The sequence below is a fragment of the Lepisosteus oculatus genome, chromosome 7 (assembly GCF_040954835.1).
Source record: "Lepisosteus oculatus isolate fLepOcu1 chromosome 7, fLepOcu1.hap2, whole genome shotgun sequence".
Taxonomy (NCBI): Eukaryota; Metazoa; Chordata; class Actinopteri; order Semionotiformes; family Lepisosteidae; genus Lepisosteus; species Lepisosteus oculatus.
The window spans coordinates 16,144,509-16,166,080 of NC_090702.1; the positions used below are offsets into that span (position 1 = coordinate 16,144,509).

The window sequence follows — 21,572 nt, forward strand, 5'->3', positions numbered from 1 at the left end:
AAAAGGCAGAGTAAAAGAGTATCGATTTTAGAGCCAAGTAGCATTAATCCCTTTCACATTCTAACATAATTCTACCACATTCTAGCAGGGTCAGATATCTACTGTATGTATTGTACAGTCTAGAAAAAGTGACTAGAGATGTAAAATGGAATTGCGTTTGTTTATTCTGGTAGATGACTTAAATGGCCAAGGGACACTGGAAGATAAGATTATTTATGGAGTGGAAAACAGCAGCACTTTCTTGGAGTGCAGTCCCAGATCTCAGCGTTCTCTGGTCTACTGGCAATTTCAGAAACAGAATGAGGATCAGAAAAATGAGGTAAATCAAATTTCCCTTTCTTAAACTACTTCAGATGTTCTTATAAATTAAATTTTTATGATCACAATAGCTATAATTGTAGCAATAGTTAGGCACATATAACATTAAATAAACTTCACTTTCATTTGCCAGTTTAAAATTAAATTTTATGATACATGTATTTTACCTACCTGTACAATATTATGTTTTTGACTAATAATTAAAACTTTGCTCCACTCAGAAATATAGAGCACTGTTAAAAATGTTACTTACTTTGACAGCATGTACAGTAGTACTTTTTATAGAATACAACTGCCCTGAGTTTCAAAAGAGAAACATACACTGACAATTGATTATAACCACACCTCAGCTATAGATCCATTACCCTGAATTTATGTAATTAGTCACCTGGGATCATCAAATATTTGTCTCTCTCAATATTTCATTAAAAATGGTCAGCATGGGCTTAGGATTTTTCTAAAGCCAGATTTCTAGAATTTGCACAGAATGATTGTTTGTTTTTTCCTTCCTGTTGTTACAAGATGCATTATGTCCTTTTTGTATATCTCTTGGTGTCAAGGGATTTGCAGTGGCAAGTTGGGATAAAACCTTACGTGAATGTGATGAAAATACATTAAGGGTACTATTAGTTTAAGAAAATGAAAAATGTTTGTCTTGGGTTTTTAAGCCTCAATGGATATGATGTGAACATAAAACTTTTTTGAACCACTTTTACCGCTATGAGCATCCATCATTGATTATGATATTCTGTTAATACAAAATTCATTTGAACACCTGTACACCATCACATGACAATGGCAGTTGAAGCCTATAATGGCTACAATGGGGCAGAGTGGTGGCTCTGTGGCTAAGGATCTGTGCCTGTGACTGGAAGGTTGCCAGTTCAAATTCAGCAGCCGGCAGAGGAATCCTACTCCGTTGGGCCCCTGAGCAAGGCCCTTAACCCCAGCTGCTCCAGGGGCACTGTACTATGGCTGACCCTGTGCTCTGACCCCAAGCTTCTCTCCCTGTTTGTGTCTGTGTCTCATGGAGCTGGGGTATGCAAAAAGACAAATTCCTAATGCAAGAAATTGTATAGGGCTAATAAAGCAACATTATTATTAAGGAACAAGTAATAGGTTTATTCCATGCTGAAAAAAAAGAAGAAAGAGAACACAACGTTTCGGCCGTAGAGCCTTCTTCATGTGTGCCTGAAAGTGTGCACACCTGAAGAAGGCTCCACAGCCGAAACGTTGTGTTCTCTTTCTTCTTTTTTTCAGCATGGAATAAACCTATTACTTGTTCCTTTGCAGCCTACGCATGCCGACGCAGCTACCCACCTGAACTACTAATTATTATTATTAATTTGCTTTAATGTTTTATTTCTATTCAAATTGCAGATAAAAACAGAGGAAAGATTCATAAGAACAGAACAAGGCCTTCTCATTCGCAGCCTTCAGAAAAAAGATTCCGGAATCTACTACTGTCATGCTGTAGAGCATGGATTCATTCAGATTTTGGTCAAGGTCACGCTGGAGGTAATTGACACAGAACACCTGGAAGAGCTGCTTCATAAAGACGAAGAGGGTGAAAGCGTGAAGCCAAAGGAGGGCCATGGAATTGTCCCACCTAACCAGAAGGTCTGGTACAGAGACTTCATGTCCCTTATCAACCATCCCAACCTGAACACCATGGATGAATTTTGTGAGCAGGTGTGGAAAAGGGAACGGAAGCAACGCAGACAGAAAGCTGCCAATACCCAAGCACACACCAACAAATGGAAACACCTTCAAGAAAACAAGAAGGGCAGAAACAGGAGGACCCATGAAGTCGACAGGGCCCCAAGGAGTGTCTGATATAATAGTCACATTTTAAAGACTTCATCCAAGTAGACTTTTAAAGAAACTCAACTGGAAATGAATGCAATATAATCTAAGTCATTGCATTGGTGAAGATGTTTACAATGATTCAATGGAAAGGACTGACAATACCACCATGCGTTCATACTGTATGTGAACCTTTTGACTGGTCTCCATAACAAAATGATGGAAACCAATAATTGGACTAGACTTTCTGTAAATATTCAACAGCAAGATCTATATTTGACATAACTTTTTTTTTTGGTTTTTATTCATTTGATAGTTCAGCTGTTAGAGAAATGATTGCCATTTTCAAGACATGAGTAAAACTTAAAACTAACACCATTTAAAATGGATGGTAACTAACTATATTTTGAATCTGAAAAGAATGACCCGAGTGTAAGAGAAACTTCATCAAAGTGTTTTGGATCACATATGTAAAATCTCTGCATGTCTCATTTGAAACGTCAACACAAAGCTCTTTTGAAGTACTGAAAATGTTTGTGGAAACCCTCATCGAGATAGTTTTAAAATTCTGGCTTGTTCTCAGGTGGATCAAGACTAAAAATACTGGTCTACATATAAATTAAATTAGCATACGCAAAAAACAATATTTTTATTTCTGATTGAAATGAAAAACTTTTTTTGTTAAGAGCACTATATTTAAATTAACTTTCATAGCTGATGATTTTAAGATCTGTGCAGAGTTGTTTTTTTCATAAAGCAATAGTTCGATGACGTCCGACACATTATGAGTTAGTCTTTTTTAATAATTCAATTAAATAAGCTCTTCCGATTCTGATAAATATTAAGCTTGTTGCAAAAGGAATGTTTTATTTTTTAATTCAACAGAGTTCTATCTTAAAAGTGTCTAACATAACATAGTTTAATTTGTATTCTAATGTCTATCAGTTTTCCCACAAATACTACTGTATCCCAAAGGGGACAAACTTTTACATTCTCTTACTTTTATTTTCATTTTGTTACTCTTATTTGAAGATGTTTTCTAACTTATTTTGGATAATATTTTAAAATCTGTTGTGAGCTTTATAAAGTGAGACTATAACAGGCCTTCACCGTGGACAAGTGGGTACAATTTAACCCCAAAACATATACATCCATTTGTCTTTGAAAACCATACTGTGTGCATATATTGAACCAAACTATATCTGTACTTTTTTAAAACCTGTATATGTACTAGGATTGAATGTGATGATTTATTATGGTCTGAATGAATCATTTATGAACAGCTACATTACTAAACTCAAATACATAAGTGTCAGGGACACGGACCAACAAATACATTTTTAATTCATATTATTTTTGTATAAAATATAAATAGTGAAAGTAATTTGTTCAATAATATATATTTTAACTTACACAAGACACAATTATAGTGTGGCAATGGTTGTGCTTTCTGTAAAGAAACCACTTTACTTTGCTGTTCCTGTGGATGGATTTCTGTGACGCACAAGGCTCCTTTCCCCTATGTTTAAATTTGATTGAATAGCTGAAAAGGAATCAGGAAACTGAGCTGCATATAAATGTTAATAGTTTGAGTTCTCTTCAGTTCTACACTACTAATGGGATTTTTGGTAATGCATATCCCAAATATACAGTAATAGAGCTTTTCGTAAGGGGGGCAAAATACCGGGCCATCAGTTCAAAATTGTTGTGTTATGCAGGGGGAAGTGCAGAGTATTCTTTCAGTATGACAATTCTGCAATACAGATTCTGTTTTTGAAAGAAAATATAATAGGGGACTGAAACCAAGCTTTGCAAGAAATTGTACAAGTATACTTTCACAAGGAAAATTGAGAAAAAATATTTCCAATATAGTGTTGTGTGCAGTTGGTGTTGGTAACAGAATGCCTGATAAATAGCATAAATATTATTTATTATGTAAATTAATTCTTATACATATGCAACATAAACATGAAGGGTACATTTAAATACAAAACCCAGCTCTTTAATAAGATAGATAAAATTAAGGAGAGTTTTTTTGTTAATACATTATTATTATTATTTAATCAAACAAATATTGCATTGCAGTCAATAATGGGACCACAATGATCACATATAACACATAAGCATAGTGATCATTCAGAACTTGGCACATAAACCAGATGTTGTTTTAAAACAGTTTTTTAAGTCTTTTACATTTTTGTTTAATACGGTAAGTATATAACCTATGATAAATAAACATTTTCCTCAACAGCATGCTAGGCTCTTTTTGTTGACCATTGGTTTTGTTAAAATAATATTTTACATTCTTTTCTTCATTTACATTCTCCCACCATGTTAAACCTGAGATCTCAGTATTTTCCAGTTAAAGTATACCCACAAATTTGAGAAGGTAATTTTTACTTCAAAACACTTTTGAGCAACATCTGTAAATATATGGCCCAAAAAGACCAGATAAGGAATTGTATTTGTGATTAAATTCCATTAGGTTTTGCCAAACTGTTTCATTTTCAGAGAAATGAACACACGTGCACCCACTCTTTAAGTTTTTGTAGTAATCATCATTCACCTGAATATTTTAATGTTATTTGATCAATTCTACCAACTGCTAAGTTAAAACCATTAGCCCAGATCATGTTGCTAATTTAGAAAAAACTCAGTAGAAACACTCCTTCACAATTAAAGCTCAGAAACATAGAAAAAAGGCTACAAATAAGAGGTCATTCAGTCCATCTAGCCTGTTTAATAGCTAGTAACTAATTGATCTGTGAATCGGGTCCAGCCTTTTCTTTCTTTATTCTCAGTTTAAAAGGCACCTTCTTCATTGCTTTCACTTGCAAACCCTGCTTTGTGTTTCACTTTTTTATTCAGGAGAGGTCCATTGGTTTAACTTTGGAAATGCTTTTGAGGATTATGAATACTTGGATCAGGTTCCCTCAAAATCTTCTGTTAAAGACTAAAAGGCTTCAATTCTTTTGACCTATCAGTGTAAGGCATGCTTTTAACACCAGTCTGCTATTCTCTGGACTAATTCCAGACCACCAATATCTTTTTTGCAATGCAGTGACCAAAACTGTTCACAATATTCTAAATAAGGTTTTACCAATGCACTGTTCAGTTTTAACAATGTTCCTTTTAATAAATTCAATCTTAATTATAAATCCAAAATTTCATTCCCCCCCCCCCCTTCCATCATCAGCTATACCACTAATAATGCATCAACATTGCTAGCAGGAGGTGAATTTTTGTTTCTTTTGCACACAGTATTTTGTTTTACTTATAAGTATGCACCATTGTTGGCACCACTCCTTTAAGACCTTATGGCCTGTCTGCCTGCTATCTGCGAATTTACAGTTCACACTACGATGAGCTTCACCAGAATAAAAGACACATTTTTAGTTTTGACCAAACAATGATTTAGAAAATACACTTAACAAAAACAAAAGTCTTGTTAATACCAGTTAACCATATAAGAGTCCTGCACTGCTCATACTGCCAGGCAATAAATTAAATCTGAAAAAAGTGTTGCTGGTCTTCTGACTGAAATGTAGTCAAATTCAAAGTCGCCTCCTACTGTTATTTTAAATCTGCAGACAGCCTACATGGTGGGATTGAAAACTGTGAAACCAATTGTGTGCGTCATCTCAGAGCTAGCAGATCAGGATCAAGAGGATAGATGTCTAAATGACAACCATCTGAGCTGTATGTTCACCCACTTTGAGAACAAAAGCCAGTTGTTATTGCTGAAACTGGAATGCAAAATACTAAAAACATAAATTGTGAACAGTGATAATAAAAAATCCTTAATCTGTCATAATACAATGCTATAAAAGTGTAATGTTTATACACAATCCATTGCTGGATTCCAGAGCTCCTTGAATGCGTTTTTTGCAAGAAACATATTTTAGAAATGTAAATCAGAAGAGCATACCAATTTTTTTTTTTTAATCTAGAAGTAAAGACGTGTTTACATAGTTGGTCTGGATTCTTTACTTTAGTTGGTTAAACTTCATCATGCAAAATGAAATATTTGCTAGATTGCATATTGTATGCAAGATGATATGTACCCTTAAAAGTAGCTGTGAATTTTATGTAAAAGGAATCATGTCATGGTCCAAAAATAAAGAATAAAATACACTGTGTAAAAGTTGCATGTGAATGCTATTTTAATGCATCAATTTTTATATATCATTTAGTAACTATTAATGTTGTGTGTAACAGATCTACATTTTTGCATTATGCAGTACACATTAACCTGTTTTAAAGGTGTATATATTTTTTCCTTAGCTAAATTAAAGGTACAGTGTAAAGTACTGTCATCTTTAGGTACTATATTCTAATGTGTTGTATATCACTTTTCATCTGCTAATATACAACAATGTTCCCCACATTGAATAAAAACAGTTATTTAATATTTCAATGCAACTCAATACAGTATCCATCAGATAGCATGGGTGTTTTCTTAAGAGCAATGCAATTACATGATAGCATTGCTCATTGCATTTCAGATGGTCTCTATGGAACTGGATGGAAGTATAATAAAAAAAGTGCTGCTGTAAATTATTCTTTTTTGGCATGTACTCCAGTTGTTAAAATAAACATTTCTTCTAAAACCTGAGTTTTTTGTCTTTACTAAACTGTGCATACCCTATTTTTAGCATAGTTAATGTATTAATTAATAATAGGGAGAAAGATTTTAAACTAGGATTTTTGGTTTATTACTTTTAATACTTTATTTGCACCCGTGTTCTTAGTTTTGATTAAATTAAATCTTCTTACAGAACACAGTAATTCTGAAATTTAATCTAATGTAGATGCATCTGTAGAACATGATACCTTTAGTTGACTTTAGCCTGTTTAAATGTTTGATTTAAAGTCTTATTATTAGCATAAATGATTAAAACCTCAGCTTAGAATCAAATCTGAATATTCAATCTTTTTTCTAAAACCTGAAAAATAAAGACCACAATGCATATGGAAAATTAAAAAAAAGGAAATAACTGATCAAGAGCAAGTCTGATAGTCCTTCTTTCTGGTAGGATTTCTTGATACAAATGTTTTTTTTTCTGAATGTGGAAATTGTCAAAAAAGTGTTTGAGCCATCAGTGTCTTTTTCTGAGAACAAATGTGTTATTAAAGTACAGTAAAAGATTAAAAAAAATATTTGTCACAGACACAAGTGAAATAGAATATATCACAAGATATATAGAACCAACTGCAGCACTAGTCAACAAATTGGTAATCAACTAGGGCAGCACTGTGTAGCCCTGTGTAGGGCTCTGGATTCCAGACCAGTGGGTCATTGGCTGCCACTTCACAGTTAGGCGCAGTAAGTAAGTCTCCAAATCAGCATTGTAAAAAGAGAAATTCAACTGACTTACCCTCTTAAATGAAGCAATTTGTTTTATTTTATTTCCGAAAGTACACAAGAGAAAGCACCAACATGTGTTATTACATAAAACTTACAGGGAAGTTAGCCTGTTTGGTAGAACCTTATCTAGTTATATATTTCTTACTTTAAAGAAAGGCCTCTGGTCTAATTATGAGTAATTGCAAAAAACAAATACCATTATTTAGTTAAAATTCAAAACTGGGCAGATGACACTGAAAGTAGACAAGTGCAGGTTTTTGCATGTAAGCAGCAAAATCAAGCTAAATGGGAAACTCCAAACTTGAAGGGGCTACTTTTGAGAAAGACTTTTTAGTTTTTTTTTATTTTTCATCAGGCGAGCACTGTTTGAAAAGCAAGTGTGATTTAGAGCAGCTGTCTGTGGCTGTGAGTTGAACCTAGTTGCAGGTGAAGCGACGAAGATAGACAACAGACCAAGGTAATATCAAGCAAACAATTGGTAAATCCAGCAAACCAGGAGGACAAGTAGAAAAGGGCATCAAAGGAAAACCCACAAGCAAGTCTGAGAGAAAACAAAGGATAGTTTGTGGTCAGCAGTGATAATGGAATGCACAGGTGAAATCCTAATGCAAAGCCAAGTGAACTGAGGAGGAGCAAAACAAAGAAGAAGCCAAGACTCAAGACAAAGCTCTAAGAACTGATATAGACACTGATATTTAAATATCCAGTGATGAATGAGGTAAGTGAATTTGAATTGAGGTCAGGTGGAATTGATTTTCGTCCTCATCGTGTTATAACAGTAACTGCTGAATTAACAGATGTAGCAGTTAAGGTTGCATCAGTTGCCATGGTAACTCTAGAGTGTCTCCAAGCAATCTGGTGTGAGGAAGTGTTACAAAAGGCACTCAAAATGTTTGGATATTTGGTTAAAAGTGTAGAAATTAATTCAGAGAATGTTATTTTAAAATGGTACAATGCACAAGACCACATATACATTAGTATATTTTGTAAGATTTTGGTCAACACAATACAAAAAATGACAGTATACTACCACTCTGTAATAATTTCAAAGAAGACCCAGTCCATTCTGCAGGCCCAAACAAATGCCCTACACTGACGGACTGAATTTAAAGATTATGGGGTTCCTGGATTCATATTGTTCTCAATGCAGTGGATCATAACACTATGATCGTCCATGGAGAATACTCTTAATAGACATTCAGATAGTAACCATATGATCTTCATTTCTTATGAAAGCCATGGCTGTATGTTTCATTTTCTGTGCTCACTATATGAAACTTTAATAACATTATGTACTGTACGGGCCCAAAGAGCTAATGATGTAAAATGTAGACTGTTGCATCAGCATATTTTCTTTTCTTTTCCTGGATGTATTATTATCACAACACATCACATCACTACTTAAAACTTTAGATTGCTACCAGATGAGTAAATATAGTCAAGCCTTTATTTTAGGTATTAAATTAAATTACCCAATTAGACCTGATAAGAAGTAACTGATAGGATTTTATACACACTCTATTTCACTTTCATGCTGCTTCTGTTTTACTTTGGTTGAAGCATGTTGTGTCATTGGGTGAGTTAACATTGAAGTGAAACAAGATACAGAGTCAGAAACAAAACTACATTAAAATCTCTTGAAACAATAATCATTAATCATACAACAGAGAAAATTATTTATGTGTACTGTATATTTTAAAGTAAAATAGCATGCTACAATTAAGAACAAGTAAAGTTTTATTCCATGCTGAAAAGAGAAGAAAAGAAACACAATGTTTCGGCTGAGAACACACCCTAAGAAGGCTCCACAGCTGAAACATGTTTCTTTTCCTCTCTTTTCAGCATGGAAGAAACCTTTACTTGTTCCTTTGCAGCCTGCACATGCTGATGCAGCTACCTACTTGAACTACTTCATGGTACAAATAGTTTGCTGCATTACCTACCATGGGATTTTATAAAGAAAAGTAAATTTACACAATCCATTTTAGTGACTGAAAAACATATTGCAAAAACCATTCTATTAGAAATTCAACTAGTTGTATTCTGTAAAGATTATACTGCTATGGTACATTAACTTATACAGTATGTCAGTTCAGCATACCATCTGTACTTTAAAATAGCTTTGTTTTACTTAACTCGCAATATTGGAAAAAACTTTTTGACATTAATTTAACATCTTATTTTGGGCCCTTTACTGATGTTGCATAAATGATGCAACCTACTTCTCTACTGCTTGGGTTCCTGGTGCCAGGGAAGACATTTTACATGTATGAGAGTCAGGTGTAGAAGACAAAAAGGTATTGCTGGTCCCTCTACCATTTCTCAGCTGGATTACTAGGACAGGCCACCTGGGATAGAGAGGGTTTTGAGGAAGGTAGAAAAGGGATTTGTTCCTTGTGGAGCAGGGAATTATGAGGGAATTTTGTTGCTGTTTATCTGTTCATTTTTTGTTTGTTTTCTAAATAACAAAAAAAAGTTCATCACAAAAAACAAAGTTTCCCTAACGTGGTCTTGAGGACCTACACATTGGCTGGTTTTCATTGCATGATGGAGTTTTTAAGTTAATTCACAAACCGCATAGGCAACCTCCATGTTTAAAAACTGAAAGCTAAAGCTAAAGCAAGAATTAGACTGAATATTAAGGCTTCAATTTAGTTGCATGCTCAAATGGAACAAAAAACAGTAGGTTTAGAGGTCCCCAGTATCAGAACTGGGAAATCCCCCCTTACACCACAGCATATTATCCAGTAGGCACTGTGCCTAGGGCCTACGAAGCCTTAAGAGCCTGTGAAAAAATGTTGACCATGTTTTTTTGTATGATAAAAACTGTAACAAAGATCTCTCCTTAAATACAATATATACAGAAAGGATAGATATCCCAAAAAATATTTCAAATATTTTTAATCACTCATCCACTCATAGAAATTAATACACCATTACAAATTCATCCACCAAAAAGCCTTCAAAACTGGTGTGCCAAGAATCTACAGTACAAGAACCTTAATCTGGCCCTGCTTCAAATTAAAGCAGTTTACAGAAGCTCCAGTACAAAGAGCTAGAAAATTTTGGAAAAATCTGCTTTTCATATGCTGTCCCATTGTGTTACCTTTTCGTGTCTATGCTTAACCACAGACTAAATGTGGTTTGTTATTGAAGCACCGCCACACTGAAACCAATCAAAAAGACTGTCTACCATTTACTTCATACTATACAGTATGTACACAGACAATGAATAAAGCAGCTGGTAAAATGAAGGATTACTAACAAATAGATACTTATTAAAATAGGATAAATTATACAAACATGGAAATGTAAACTTCATTACATTGTATACTGACACAAAATAAAATATGTTTAACAAAAATAAGAAATCAAGTACAAAAAGCAACCCATTCATAATGCTACAGTGAGGAAAAACAAACTATGCCTTGTCTTTATAGAAGTGAGAAAACTAAAATTTGCAAGTTCTTAGATATCCCCTCTTTTCTGCATTTTTTCTGTGTATATACAGTGCAGTACTTCCATCTGCTTTCTTCTATCTTCACACTGAATATGTAGCACTATTATCTTTAACAAAATACCTCGGCACTGACTTCAGCAGAGGTAAAGAAGTATGTACTTTAACATTCATCTGAACAATGCCAAAGTCACATAATGAAATATTGCAAAACTAGTCATTCCTATGGAATTTTACTGCTGGCAATGCAAACATTTTCATCTAAAACCCTCTAGAGTGCCAATTCTCAAGATATTTTGCACTTTATTCATTTTGAAAGACTTTGCTGAGGCCAAAGGAAAACACCCCAAAGAGTTTGCCTCAGAGGGGTTCATGTTGGTGCAGTCTTTCCTGTTTCTACTGACTGCTCATTCTCTCCTTTTTTCACCTCATGCTGGAACCAGTTATCTAGAAACAACAAAAGTCCACCATCTGTTAACACCTTCCTGTGCCTCCTCAGCACCCACAAGCTATACATTGAAACTCTATGGTTTATCCTTGTTTCATAATATATGTACTGTACTTTGTCCAGTTTTGCTTATTGCATCATTATAACTCAGATTATTCTATAAATAAATGTATATCACTATACTGTATGTATTTATGCAGTGTTATTTTATATTGTTCATTCTTTCATTCTTTTGAATGTATGTTGACCAGGATAAAACCACCTACTAAACAAGTCAGTTATTACTTGCTCTGACTGCAAGTTTGGTGCAATGGTCAAGACATTGTAAATTTGACCTGGGCCATGCCAGTACCTGAAGGTGACTATAATTCCTCATGTGATGGAGCAATTAGTTCACAGCTCATAACCTCGGTATAACAATCACTGCTTCTACTTGACAAAGAGCAGTATGCAAGGCAGTGAGGGGAATCCAGGTGTGAGGCAGGGCAGGCAGGCAGACGTCAGTCTCGGGGACAGATTGAATGTGCAGTCCAAGCTGTACTCAGAAAACATTCACAGTTAGCAGCCTGAATAGTTGAGAATGCATAAAAAGGGAACCCAAAAGCATATCCACAAGCAAAACAGTAAAAAATAAGAAGAACAAGAGGAAATTCAAAGTAAAGTAAAAAAAACACAACACGAGAGAGATCCACAGCTGAGAAGAGACAATGAGAAAAGGGAGAAAACAGAAACACTAAGACTAGAGGAAGGACTCTCTAAGACTGAGCAGGGGTGAATGGAAATAAGGTCTTAAATATCCTTTGGAAAAAAGGTAAGTACTGATTTAATAGCAGACAGGAGTGACTGATAGATTGATTGTTAGGTGGAGCAGCAGTAACATTGGCTGCCATGGTTTCTGAGACACATCTCCTGGTAGTCTGTTGTGAGTGGGTATGAAACTTCAAGGATAAGGTTGGGGTGTGTTGGCCAAAGCTTCATTCCATTAATTCCCAAAGAGAAGGCTCAGAATGACACTGGAAAGCGACATACAGTACCTTTCCTCCAACCAGTACTGAACCTGGCAACAGAATCTTGTAGCCATCTCTGCTAAGCAGGGCTTGGCATATAAGGAAATAGATGATATTGATCAATTCCATGTATTGAAATTAAGGTACCACTGTAATTGGTGTTGGTCAACACATAGGTAGTTCAGAATTAAAAAAATAATTAAAAGACTTACCCTTTAAGGCGAACAGATTAGAAATGACAGTTACATTCTGCATATAAAGGCTTTTTATGTAAAAGCTCTATATAAATTCAACATATTACCATTAATATCTAATAATAAGAAACAGAATTGAATTGACAAACATGCTAATATGCTACGTAATCCACATTTAATCTGCAGAACCCAAAAGTCTCAACTATTTGCAATACTAAATACAGAACACACACATTACAAGACACTACATTTGATGTGTGGGGGATATTGCCTATTATACAGTCTATGAAACAAATTAGCAAACCATTTTTGTATGCTGCCTTTTTTTCAGTTAAGAACAAGCCAACTCAATGATTAAAATAGTTTCATTCTTTGGGACAGTGGTGAAAAAAACTGAATATTTTGATACCACACAGCATCACATGTCAGATAACAATTACTAAAGTGAAATTAAACTAAAAAAATACACATTTTAACATTTATTTCATAAGGCCAGGTCCGAATAGTGTGCTTCTTTTTACTAACATTTTATTATAAATTATTATTATTTATCATGCATGGACAATTGATTCCTCACTGGAGATCTACGTTGGGTTTTTTTTTCTTTGCATTTTACTGCTTAGTTTTCATACACACATCTACTGTAGCATACAAATTATCATAATGTTTATACATTATGGTCCTTACCAACCCATTTGTTAAATTATCAAAACTACCAGAAGTCACACTTTGATACTGAACAGTGTTATTTCATAAAACAAAGGCACATTTTTTGCCTTTCACACACCTGAAATAATTATACCAGAGATCAAAAAGGTCCCAGTAAAAAGCCATCAACACCAGATGTGCTTCCTGAATTTGGAAGTGCCCTCTTTGACGGCATAATGCTCTGAGCTGCCTGGGTGCTTGAAACATATTTGTAAAATTGCACTGCTAAAAGTGAATAAAAAACAAGCAGTGAGTGACTTCTTCCCTTGATGAAATGCAGTACTTGCAAATATAATAAACATTATGTAAAAAAACGACATTAAGCCGACCCACTCTATTAATGTAGGTCAATTATGAAGGAAAATATTAACCTATTAAAACATGTAAAAAGTCTTGAAATATTTATGTACTAGGGGAAAATAAAATTAAATTCTCCAAGACTTAAAGCAGCTAACTCAGGTAATTTAAATAAGTACCCAGAAATGTAATAGTACATACAGTATCAACCCTTTTTGTTGTTTTAATTCTCCTGTCCTTTGAAAATATTAGTCTCTAAGTTAATTTTATAAAATGTTACTTAAATTGCTTTTATAAAGTATAAAATCAAAATATGTAAAAATGAGATCGTTTTTTCTAATGAGATGCATGATTAAAATAAATCTAGTTCAAATAACAATCAGGAAAGTATCCAAAAGCAGCTGAAATGTTTTCAGACTTTAAAGTATTTGTGTATTCCTGTGATTCATGGGCTTTCTTTTTTCCTGTCCTTCAATGAAAATTAGATTGTTTCAAAAGAACATGACTGCCACCTGGTGATTATATCAGGGTGGTTCAGTAGGTGCTTTTTATTTTGATAGTTCAACTGCATTAATTTACTTTTTGTTGTAGTTTTTAATGACAAGCAGCAACAACAATAAACACATTTCCATTATCCATTGAATTTATTGCAGAGCTGCTTACTCTAAATTTATGTAAAACAACAGAATGGAAATTATATTAGCTGGAGTCTTATTGGAGCAAATTTTTCTTAATATTATTACAATCATTATCATCACTACGGTTACTTCTACTAGTATCATTATAAAGACATTGATGACAACTATCGATAGAGTATGGTTTACCTTAAACGTATATACTGTATACAATTAAAAACAGGTATTCTATTTCTACACACAGTATATAAAAATGTATACTTTCACAATCAAAAGATCTAAAGTATAACATCACTTATAGGAACTATTCATTCTTATATGGGCAACCTGCTTTCTCTTCACTAGAGTTTGTCTCTGGTCCTAGGATACTTTTCTATTTCTTAATCAAAATTCAGATCCAAAATAGAACAAAGCAATCGGATATTACAAGATCTACTGAAACGCTAGTACTAAAAATATGAAAGACATGCAAGTGTCTGCAGAGACACGCAACTGAGGAAAACTAGAGCCATCTGGTGGCTAAATGTGATTGCTATCAGGATCCTTAAGCAATCACACAGGATTGTGATTAAAACAGGATCCTTTCTTTTCCCACAAATTTGATTACAATATTCATCATTATATGTTAAAAGACAAAGTTCAGGTGCATATACAGTATGTCGCATTTTTTATCCTGCCAATGGCAAGTGAACATAAGTGCCACAGCTTTATTTATTAGCTTATTTTTCTTCAATGCCCCTGCAACTTAATTTGTCAGTTCATAATTTGCATGTTCTCATCACTGAGACTATCTTGGTACTGCTAATAAAAGTGACAGGGGGAAAAGATGACAACTATAATCAAGGTTATGGTTTTGAGTAAAAAAGTATGCACCTACAGTTATTATTTTGAGATGGTGATCTATGTACAGTTCTGTATAGTATGTGTGCTGTGGAGTTTGTCTTTAGGTCACAGTTTCCTAAGCCAAATATTTAGGTCCTTTCAAATACAAAACTGGGCTTTCTACTAGGCAGACAAAATCTTTACCAGACAAAACTGCCATGAAGTCACATATTTTTGTCCAAAGAAGCAAGTTTAATTACATTTTTTAAATTAAATTAACTTGTTGAAGCAAATTAATTAAAAGACATTGAAACAAAGAAATTGTAGTATGCATTATGTGGGCAGAAGTTTGGATATGCAATGAAACCAACAAAACAGAATTTAAGGCACTTCAGAAATCTCATTTGGATTAAATATTTAAGATACCTCTTGGATTAATATGAATACAAAAATACCTTCTGTGTATTTAAGTTTATCATGAGTTATGCTTTCTGTGCAAGATAAATACTATCACTTTCTGTGAAATACGTTTTTAAATATTGTGCTATATTTTTCAATCTGATTGTCTATGTACTGTATTTCTTTTAACTTCTTCAACTAAAAATAAATTAGTCAATTGGAAACTTATGTGAATAAGATCATTGAAATAAATGGATGAAAACCTTTATAGTGTTTTTTTTTTCATTTCACTCAGTCTTGGGCAACTGGAAGCTATCGTTTGTTATTAAAAGCCTGTGCCAATGGGACTGCTTAAAGACTAAAGAATCTCTGTATTCTGTCAAGAGCCATTGACTATGTGCACTCATGCTATCCATACCACCATGTTTTCACTGGTCTGCACATCTTGTTTATACAGTGGTATAAGCAGTGAGATAGCACTGACAGGCGGACATTCAGCCACTGGCTCTGCAACACTCAAAATAGTCACCCACTGATCAAGGCCAACTGGGTATTGAAAACAAATGTTGGTGCTGAAACTTTGGAGACACTGAACACCACATTCATTCTCTTCAGGGAAAGTTCATGTCTAGTTCAAGGTAATGGAATATCTAGATTCAACAGCTTAGTCTCTGAAAGAATGGAGAACAAGGATGGAACTGTTCTACCATACCTGGGACAGCAGGAAATCAGTGTCTTTATACTAAAAATGAGATAACCTTTATTTTCTAAGAAAAATGTGATTGTCACTTTTGACTAACATAGTAATGTAATTTATAGTACAGTATATGTTTCTCTGTTTTCATTAAAGTTGGATTAAAAGCAGAGGAGTGCAGCAAATATTATGATGAAGTATTCAAAACTGACAAAATACAAGCCAATTATCTTGAGCAGTATTTAAATTAAAAAATCATCAGGATGTATGAATTATAGGGAATGAATGATGCACAGAAAGAATATGGTAACACACAACAGAATGGTTTGATCTTATAGGAGCTCAGACATCTATGTAAGATTTTAGTTTATAAAATCATCATAAAATACAAAGGAAAGTGTGTTCTAATTTTTTTATATTCTTTATTTTATTTGTCTTTCACAAGTTGCAGCTACAGGTATACAGTATTAAAAGATTGTGTATGGAAACTGATTTATTTAATTAATAAGTAAACATTCACAGTTTTTGAAACTTCCACTGCTGTGTTTACTGATAAAATATAGGAATACTGATATTAGGAATTAGGATATATAGGAATTCTAATAAAGTAGTACATGATTGTTTGATCTATATTGTGCAAAAAACATTTATCACCTTTTCAGCAACAATAGTGACTGAGAAAGAATCCTGCACTTTTCTTTATTTTGACTTGACTATATTTGCTCAGAGTTGTGCCAAAAATAATGTAATGTACTGTATATTAAATTGTCTTTAAAAGCAGCATTAAAATGATTGCTTCATTGCAAACCTAGTTTCTAGGTTTCTGGTAATGCACAGAAAAATCTTTTTAATATGTACAATGTACCTAGTCAGTTTGACATTATACTAGTGAAATGTACAGTACATGACCGTTTTGCTTTGTAGAACTGATTTATGCAATTTATGTAGTACAGCAATACATTATAATTTATCAACATTTCTTAAGATTTAGAATTATTCTGTAGGTTTTCAAACCGGCATCAATGGCTCTAATCTAAAGCCTAAATACAATCAAATATTATACAAACTTTGTCAAACTATAGATTTTTGTGTTATCCAGAAAGTATAGATCTGGATAAACATTCAGGTACTATCTGTGGGGTTAATTATTTATCAAATGCTATAGATAAAGCAGATGACATACAAAAAAATTAGGAAATAAAATGAGATGACAGGTGACAATAAAAGTAGACAAGCAGAGGGTTTGTCTTGAAGGTTAGTAAAAACAAACTACAAATAAAAAATGGGAAAAGCTGAGCTAGAAGAGGCTATTTATGAAAAAGACTGGGATGTCTATGTTCACACATCATTTACATCTTTTAGACAGTGTGGGGAAGTAATTACAAATCACACAAAATACTAGGATATACAGTATAATTAAATATATTAAATTAAAATCAAGGGATGTTATGCTCTAGTAAAGCCTCATTTAGAATATTGTGTTCAATTGTGGTCAATAGCTTAAAGAACAGATAAACAGTAGCTGCTCTACAAGCAGTCCAGAGAAAAAAAAACAGATCCTGATAGACTGATGGAACTGTACTATTTTCGTCTAATTAGAGAAGATTACAAGGTGACCATATACAGGTGTTCAAAATATTTAAAGGCATTAACAAAGTCAACTCAGTGAATGAATGAACGAACAGTAAAACACCAACTAGACAGCACAAGTGGAAACAACATAGGAGTGCATTTATAATGAGGCCCTTCTTTACCCAAAGGGTCAGGGAGATAAGCTACCCAGCCATATTGTTGAAGTTGATATCCTTCTTTCAAGAAACATCTAGATGAGATCCTTGGATCAATTAACTACTACTACTACTACTACTACTACTACTACTACTACTACTACTACTACTACTACTACTACTACTAATAATAATAATAATAATAATAATAATAATAATAATGTTACTGTAACCACCAAGCAGGCTAGATGGGCTGAATGGCCTCCTTGAATGGTTTGAAGGGAGAGGAATTTCTATTGTATTTCCTGAAGAGGTGCAATTTTGCCAAGATATGACTAAGCACAATATATCTACTTATAACTAAAATTAAATCTTTGCTTGTCTACATATGCACATATGGAACGTCTTACAAACCAAGAGAAACATAACACCATAAGACTTAGAACAAGATAACTAGCATAAAATGTGTAATATGAACTATCATCTTTATCTACGAATGCTGACCATTGACTTATGAGCCTTTCCTAAGCACTTACAATGCTTCATGTCAAGTCGTCTTGTCATAACCAGGAAAACCTAATATCCACAGCCTAATGCCCATATTTATACACACCAAATATGTATGAAAACTAAAAGGGGATTTTAGGGGTACAGTGTAAAACAAAAATCAGCAACTTTACATTAGTGCACCCATTTCAGTGAAAACACAGAAATGCAAAAAGTGATTTTTCCCTTTTTTTCAATCAGTTGGATGTTTTATTTTTCTTTTATTATTTTTTGTTGCATAATTTTGTTTTGTATTTTTTTTCTTAAAAACCAAATATTACCAAATTAGTGTTCTTAGGTATCATTCTAGGAGGAATGCACATATTAATGAATCCCGATCTTAATCTCAAATACTCCAGAACCAAATACAGATATTCCACCTCAAGACAATAACATTTTTATGGCATTTAATGACAGAATAGCACAGGGGGAGACTACTTTCTACTCTTGCATGTATAATGTGAAGAGGATGAATATTATCAACAAATATGTAGATATACAGTACCAAGAAAAAGTCTAGGAATTGCAAAATGCCTCTGGATGATATAGAGGACAACTGGAAGACCTTAGGCCACAATGAGTAATGTTTTGTGTGGGGAAAACCAAACACTCCCTTCCAACAGAAGAACGCATCCTGAGAGTTTACTGTATATTTCTGACATTTACGCATTTCTGATCTGGACAGTTTGCCATCAGTGATAAAAACATGAACAGAACACTGAATCAGAAATTCTATGGGAAAATGTTAGGCTATCCATCTATCAGATAAAGCCAAAATAGAAGTTGATCATGTATCAAGTCAATGGTCCTAGACATGCAGGAAGATATACAACAAAATAACCGAAGAAGAGATAATTTCATATTTTGTATTGGCCAAGTCAAGGTCCACACCTTAAAATGAAATGTTATTGAATGATTAGAAGAGAACTGTCCTCAAATATCACAGATTTAAAGCAGATTACTAAAACATCCATGTTGAATTAAATTTTAAGGGATTTAACTAATTAAGAATTAGATCTATCATTTAACAGAATATGGATCAACATAAGGGGCTAGCAAATAATCGGTTTTCATTCAATGGTTGTGAACATAATGAAATAGTTAAAGTGGTTCACATGATCTCAGAATAAATACATCTATCTCTGTGAGGTCATTCAGCAAGTTAATTTCAAGCAAAACTTCAACCATGAAGACCACAGAGCTTTCAAAACAGCTCAAAACATTTAAATGTGAAGTTGATCATTAAGAAGTGGAAAGCACCCAGACACTGCACATCAGGCTGTCCACACAAACCGAACAGCTTGGCAACAAGGAAACTAGTTAGGGGATGCCACTGTGAGGCCCACAGCAACTTTATAAGTTTAGTGCCTGAGATAGCAGACTGAAATGAAGATGTTAAATGAAGTAAATTTGCAAAGTAATAATAGCTGCCTCTTAATAAACATGAAACCACAAAGATATATTAAAGATGACAGTCCGTGAAAGAATCATTGGCTGCTTTAAACAGGTCAATACTTGAAAAAGCATATTCATCTGGCAATGAAAACTTGCTTATATTTCTATTATCAAACAGTTTGTTTAAATGGGAGTGACATTTCTGTTGTTTATGTTTTATATATACACATATACTGTATATCATGCAGAGATATATACATATACATATACATATACATATACATATACATATACATATACATATACATATACATATACATATATACAGAGTTATAAGCAGATTTTATTTCAAAATGCTTTCCTATTTAGGCATCCCATCTGTACAATGTTTTATACAATGCAGTCAGTCTAGGTCAGCATACGGTTTTAGAAGATACATGTGGATTACATAGAAATATAATGGATTACAATGGAATTTACGCTTTCTTTGGTACCTGACCTGAGTTCTTTATAAAGATTAGTGATCTCTGACCTTTAAAGTCTTTGAATCAGGGTGATCAGAAATTGACTGGCCATTTACTCCATTTGAAGAAGGATGAAGGGACATGATATGGATAGCAAAACAACTATTATATACTGAATGCTCTGAGAAATGGAACAGCCAAGATAAGAGTGATATCCTCACTTGAATATTACAGAATTTAATCCACATCATTCTTCTTGTGTTGTAGGCAACAAGTCTGGAACAATAGGCTGATAGTCTAGTCTATAAAGAGGTTGAACTTTCTGACCAGAAATTTCTGGTCGTTCAAATAAATAAAAAAGTGGCATGTTCATGCTTTTGAATAAAATAAAACAAAATGTATATCATGATAATGATTTAGATAATGTCAGTTTAATTATGATAATATTATGTTATGATTATATTGTCAAAACAACAACATTTAAATGTTATAGAAAATATTTTATTTAAAAAATGATCCCATAATGGACAATGAAAATCTGTACTCCATGTGTTATTCTGTTCACATCTGTTAGTCTAGTTGTATTTTTTGAGTCCACAAATGCAATATGTATAGTTTAAAATCTGTTATTTTTGTGAAGTGTTCTAAATTAAATAGCTTCTCCTTCAGTAAATAATTTTATGGAAATGTTAGATTCACAGCACGTATCGGGAAATACACATCAATTTTTGAAAGTGTAAAATTCAATGACTTATTCCCCATGATCAATTATGTTATCCCTGTGGCAGGTGTCCATTCTGCCATCTTCCCTTCTATCTGTTCAGCTTTATTTTTTTTTTTGCACAAACATGCTTTTTGTAGGAAAAAGATTATAGGAAGGACGAGTCTTTTAAAATTTTAAAAAATATTCTTACATTGAAGGTGGTTTAATGATTTGTAGTGTGCTCTCTGAAGGCACCAGTTCTGTAGGGTTTGGGCATTTACTGGGACAATTATTAATTGTAGCAGTAAATCACAAAATGATTCTTTTGATGGCCTTAGAATCCAACCATGCGATATAACTCAAACAACGCACACACACAGGTACTAATACACGAGGATACATTTATTAATACATAGAATATGCATATAAACCTAACAGATCTTATCGAGAGGGTTATCAGAATACAAAAGGTATATATTCAGTCAGTTACAAAGAGTTAAATATATCAAGAGGACATACGTTCAGTATATCATTCATTTAGACTGTTTCGTAAATGAACTTGGTTATAACTTCTACATTAGATA

At 33.5% G+C, this 21,572-nt stretch overlaps 1 protein-coding gene across 2 annotated transcripts in view; it reads left to right on the forward strand.

The window, feature by feature from the left end:
* sema3ab (sema domain, immunoglobulin domain (Ig), short basic domain, secreted, (semaphorin) 3Ab) overlaps positions 1 to 4,372 on the forward strand; it is a 217,624-nt gene extending 213,252 nt beyond the window's left edge. For both annotated transcript variants that reach the window (XM_015352900.2, XM_006633561.3), the window contains 2 exons: positions 174 to 319; positions 1,699 to 4,372. In XM_015352900.2, coding sequence (XP_015208386.1) covers positions 174 to 319; positions 1,699 to 2,154 — 602 coding nt within the window. In that variant the 3' untranslated portion in view covers positions 2,155 to 4,372. The remainder of the gene's footprint in view (positions 1 to 173; positions 320 to 1,698) is intronic.
* Positions 4,373 to 21,572: the final 17,200 nt, after the last annotated feature.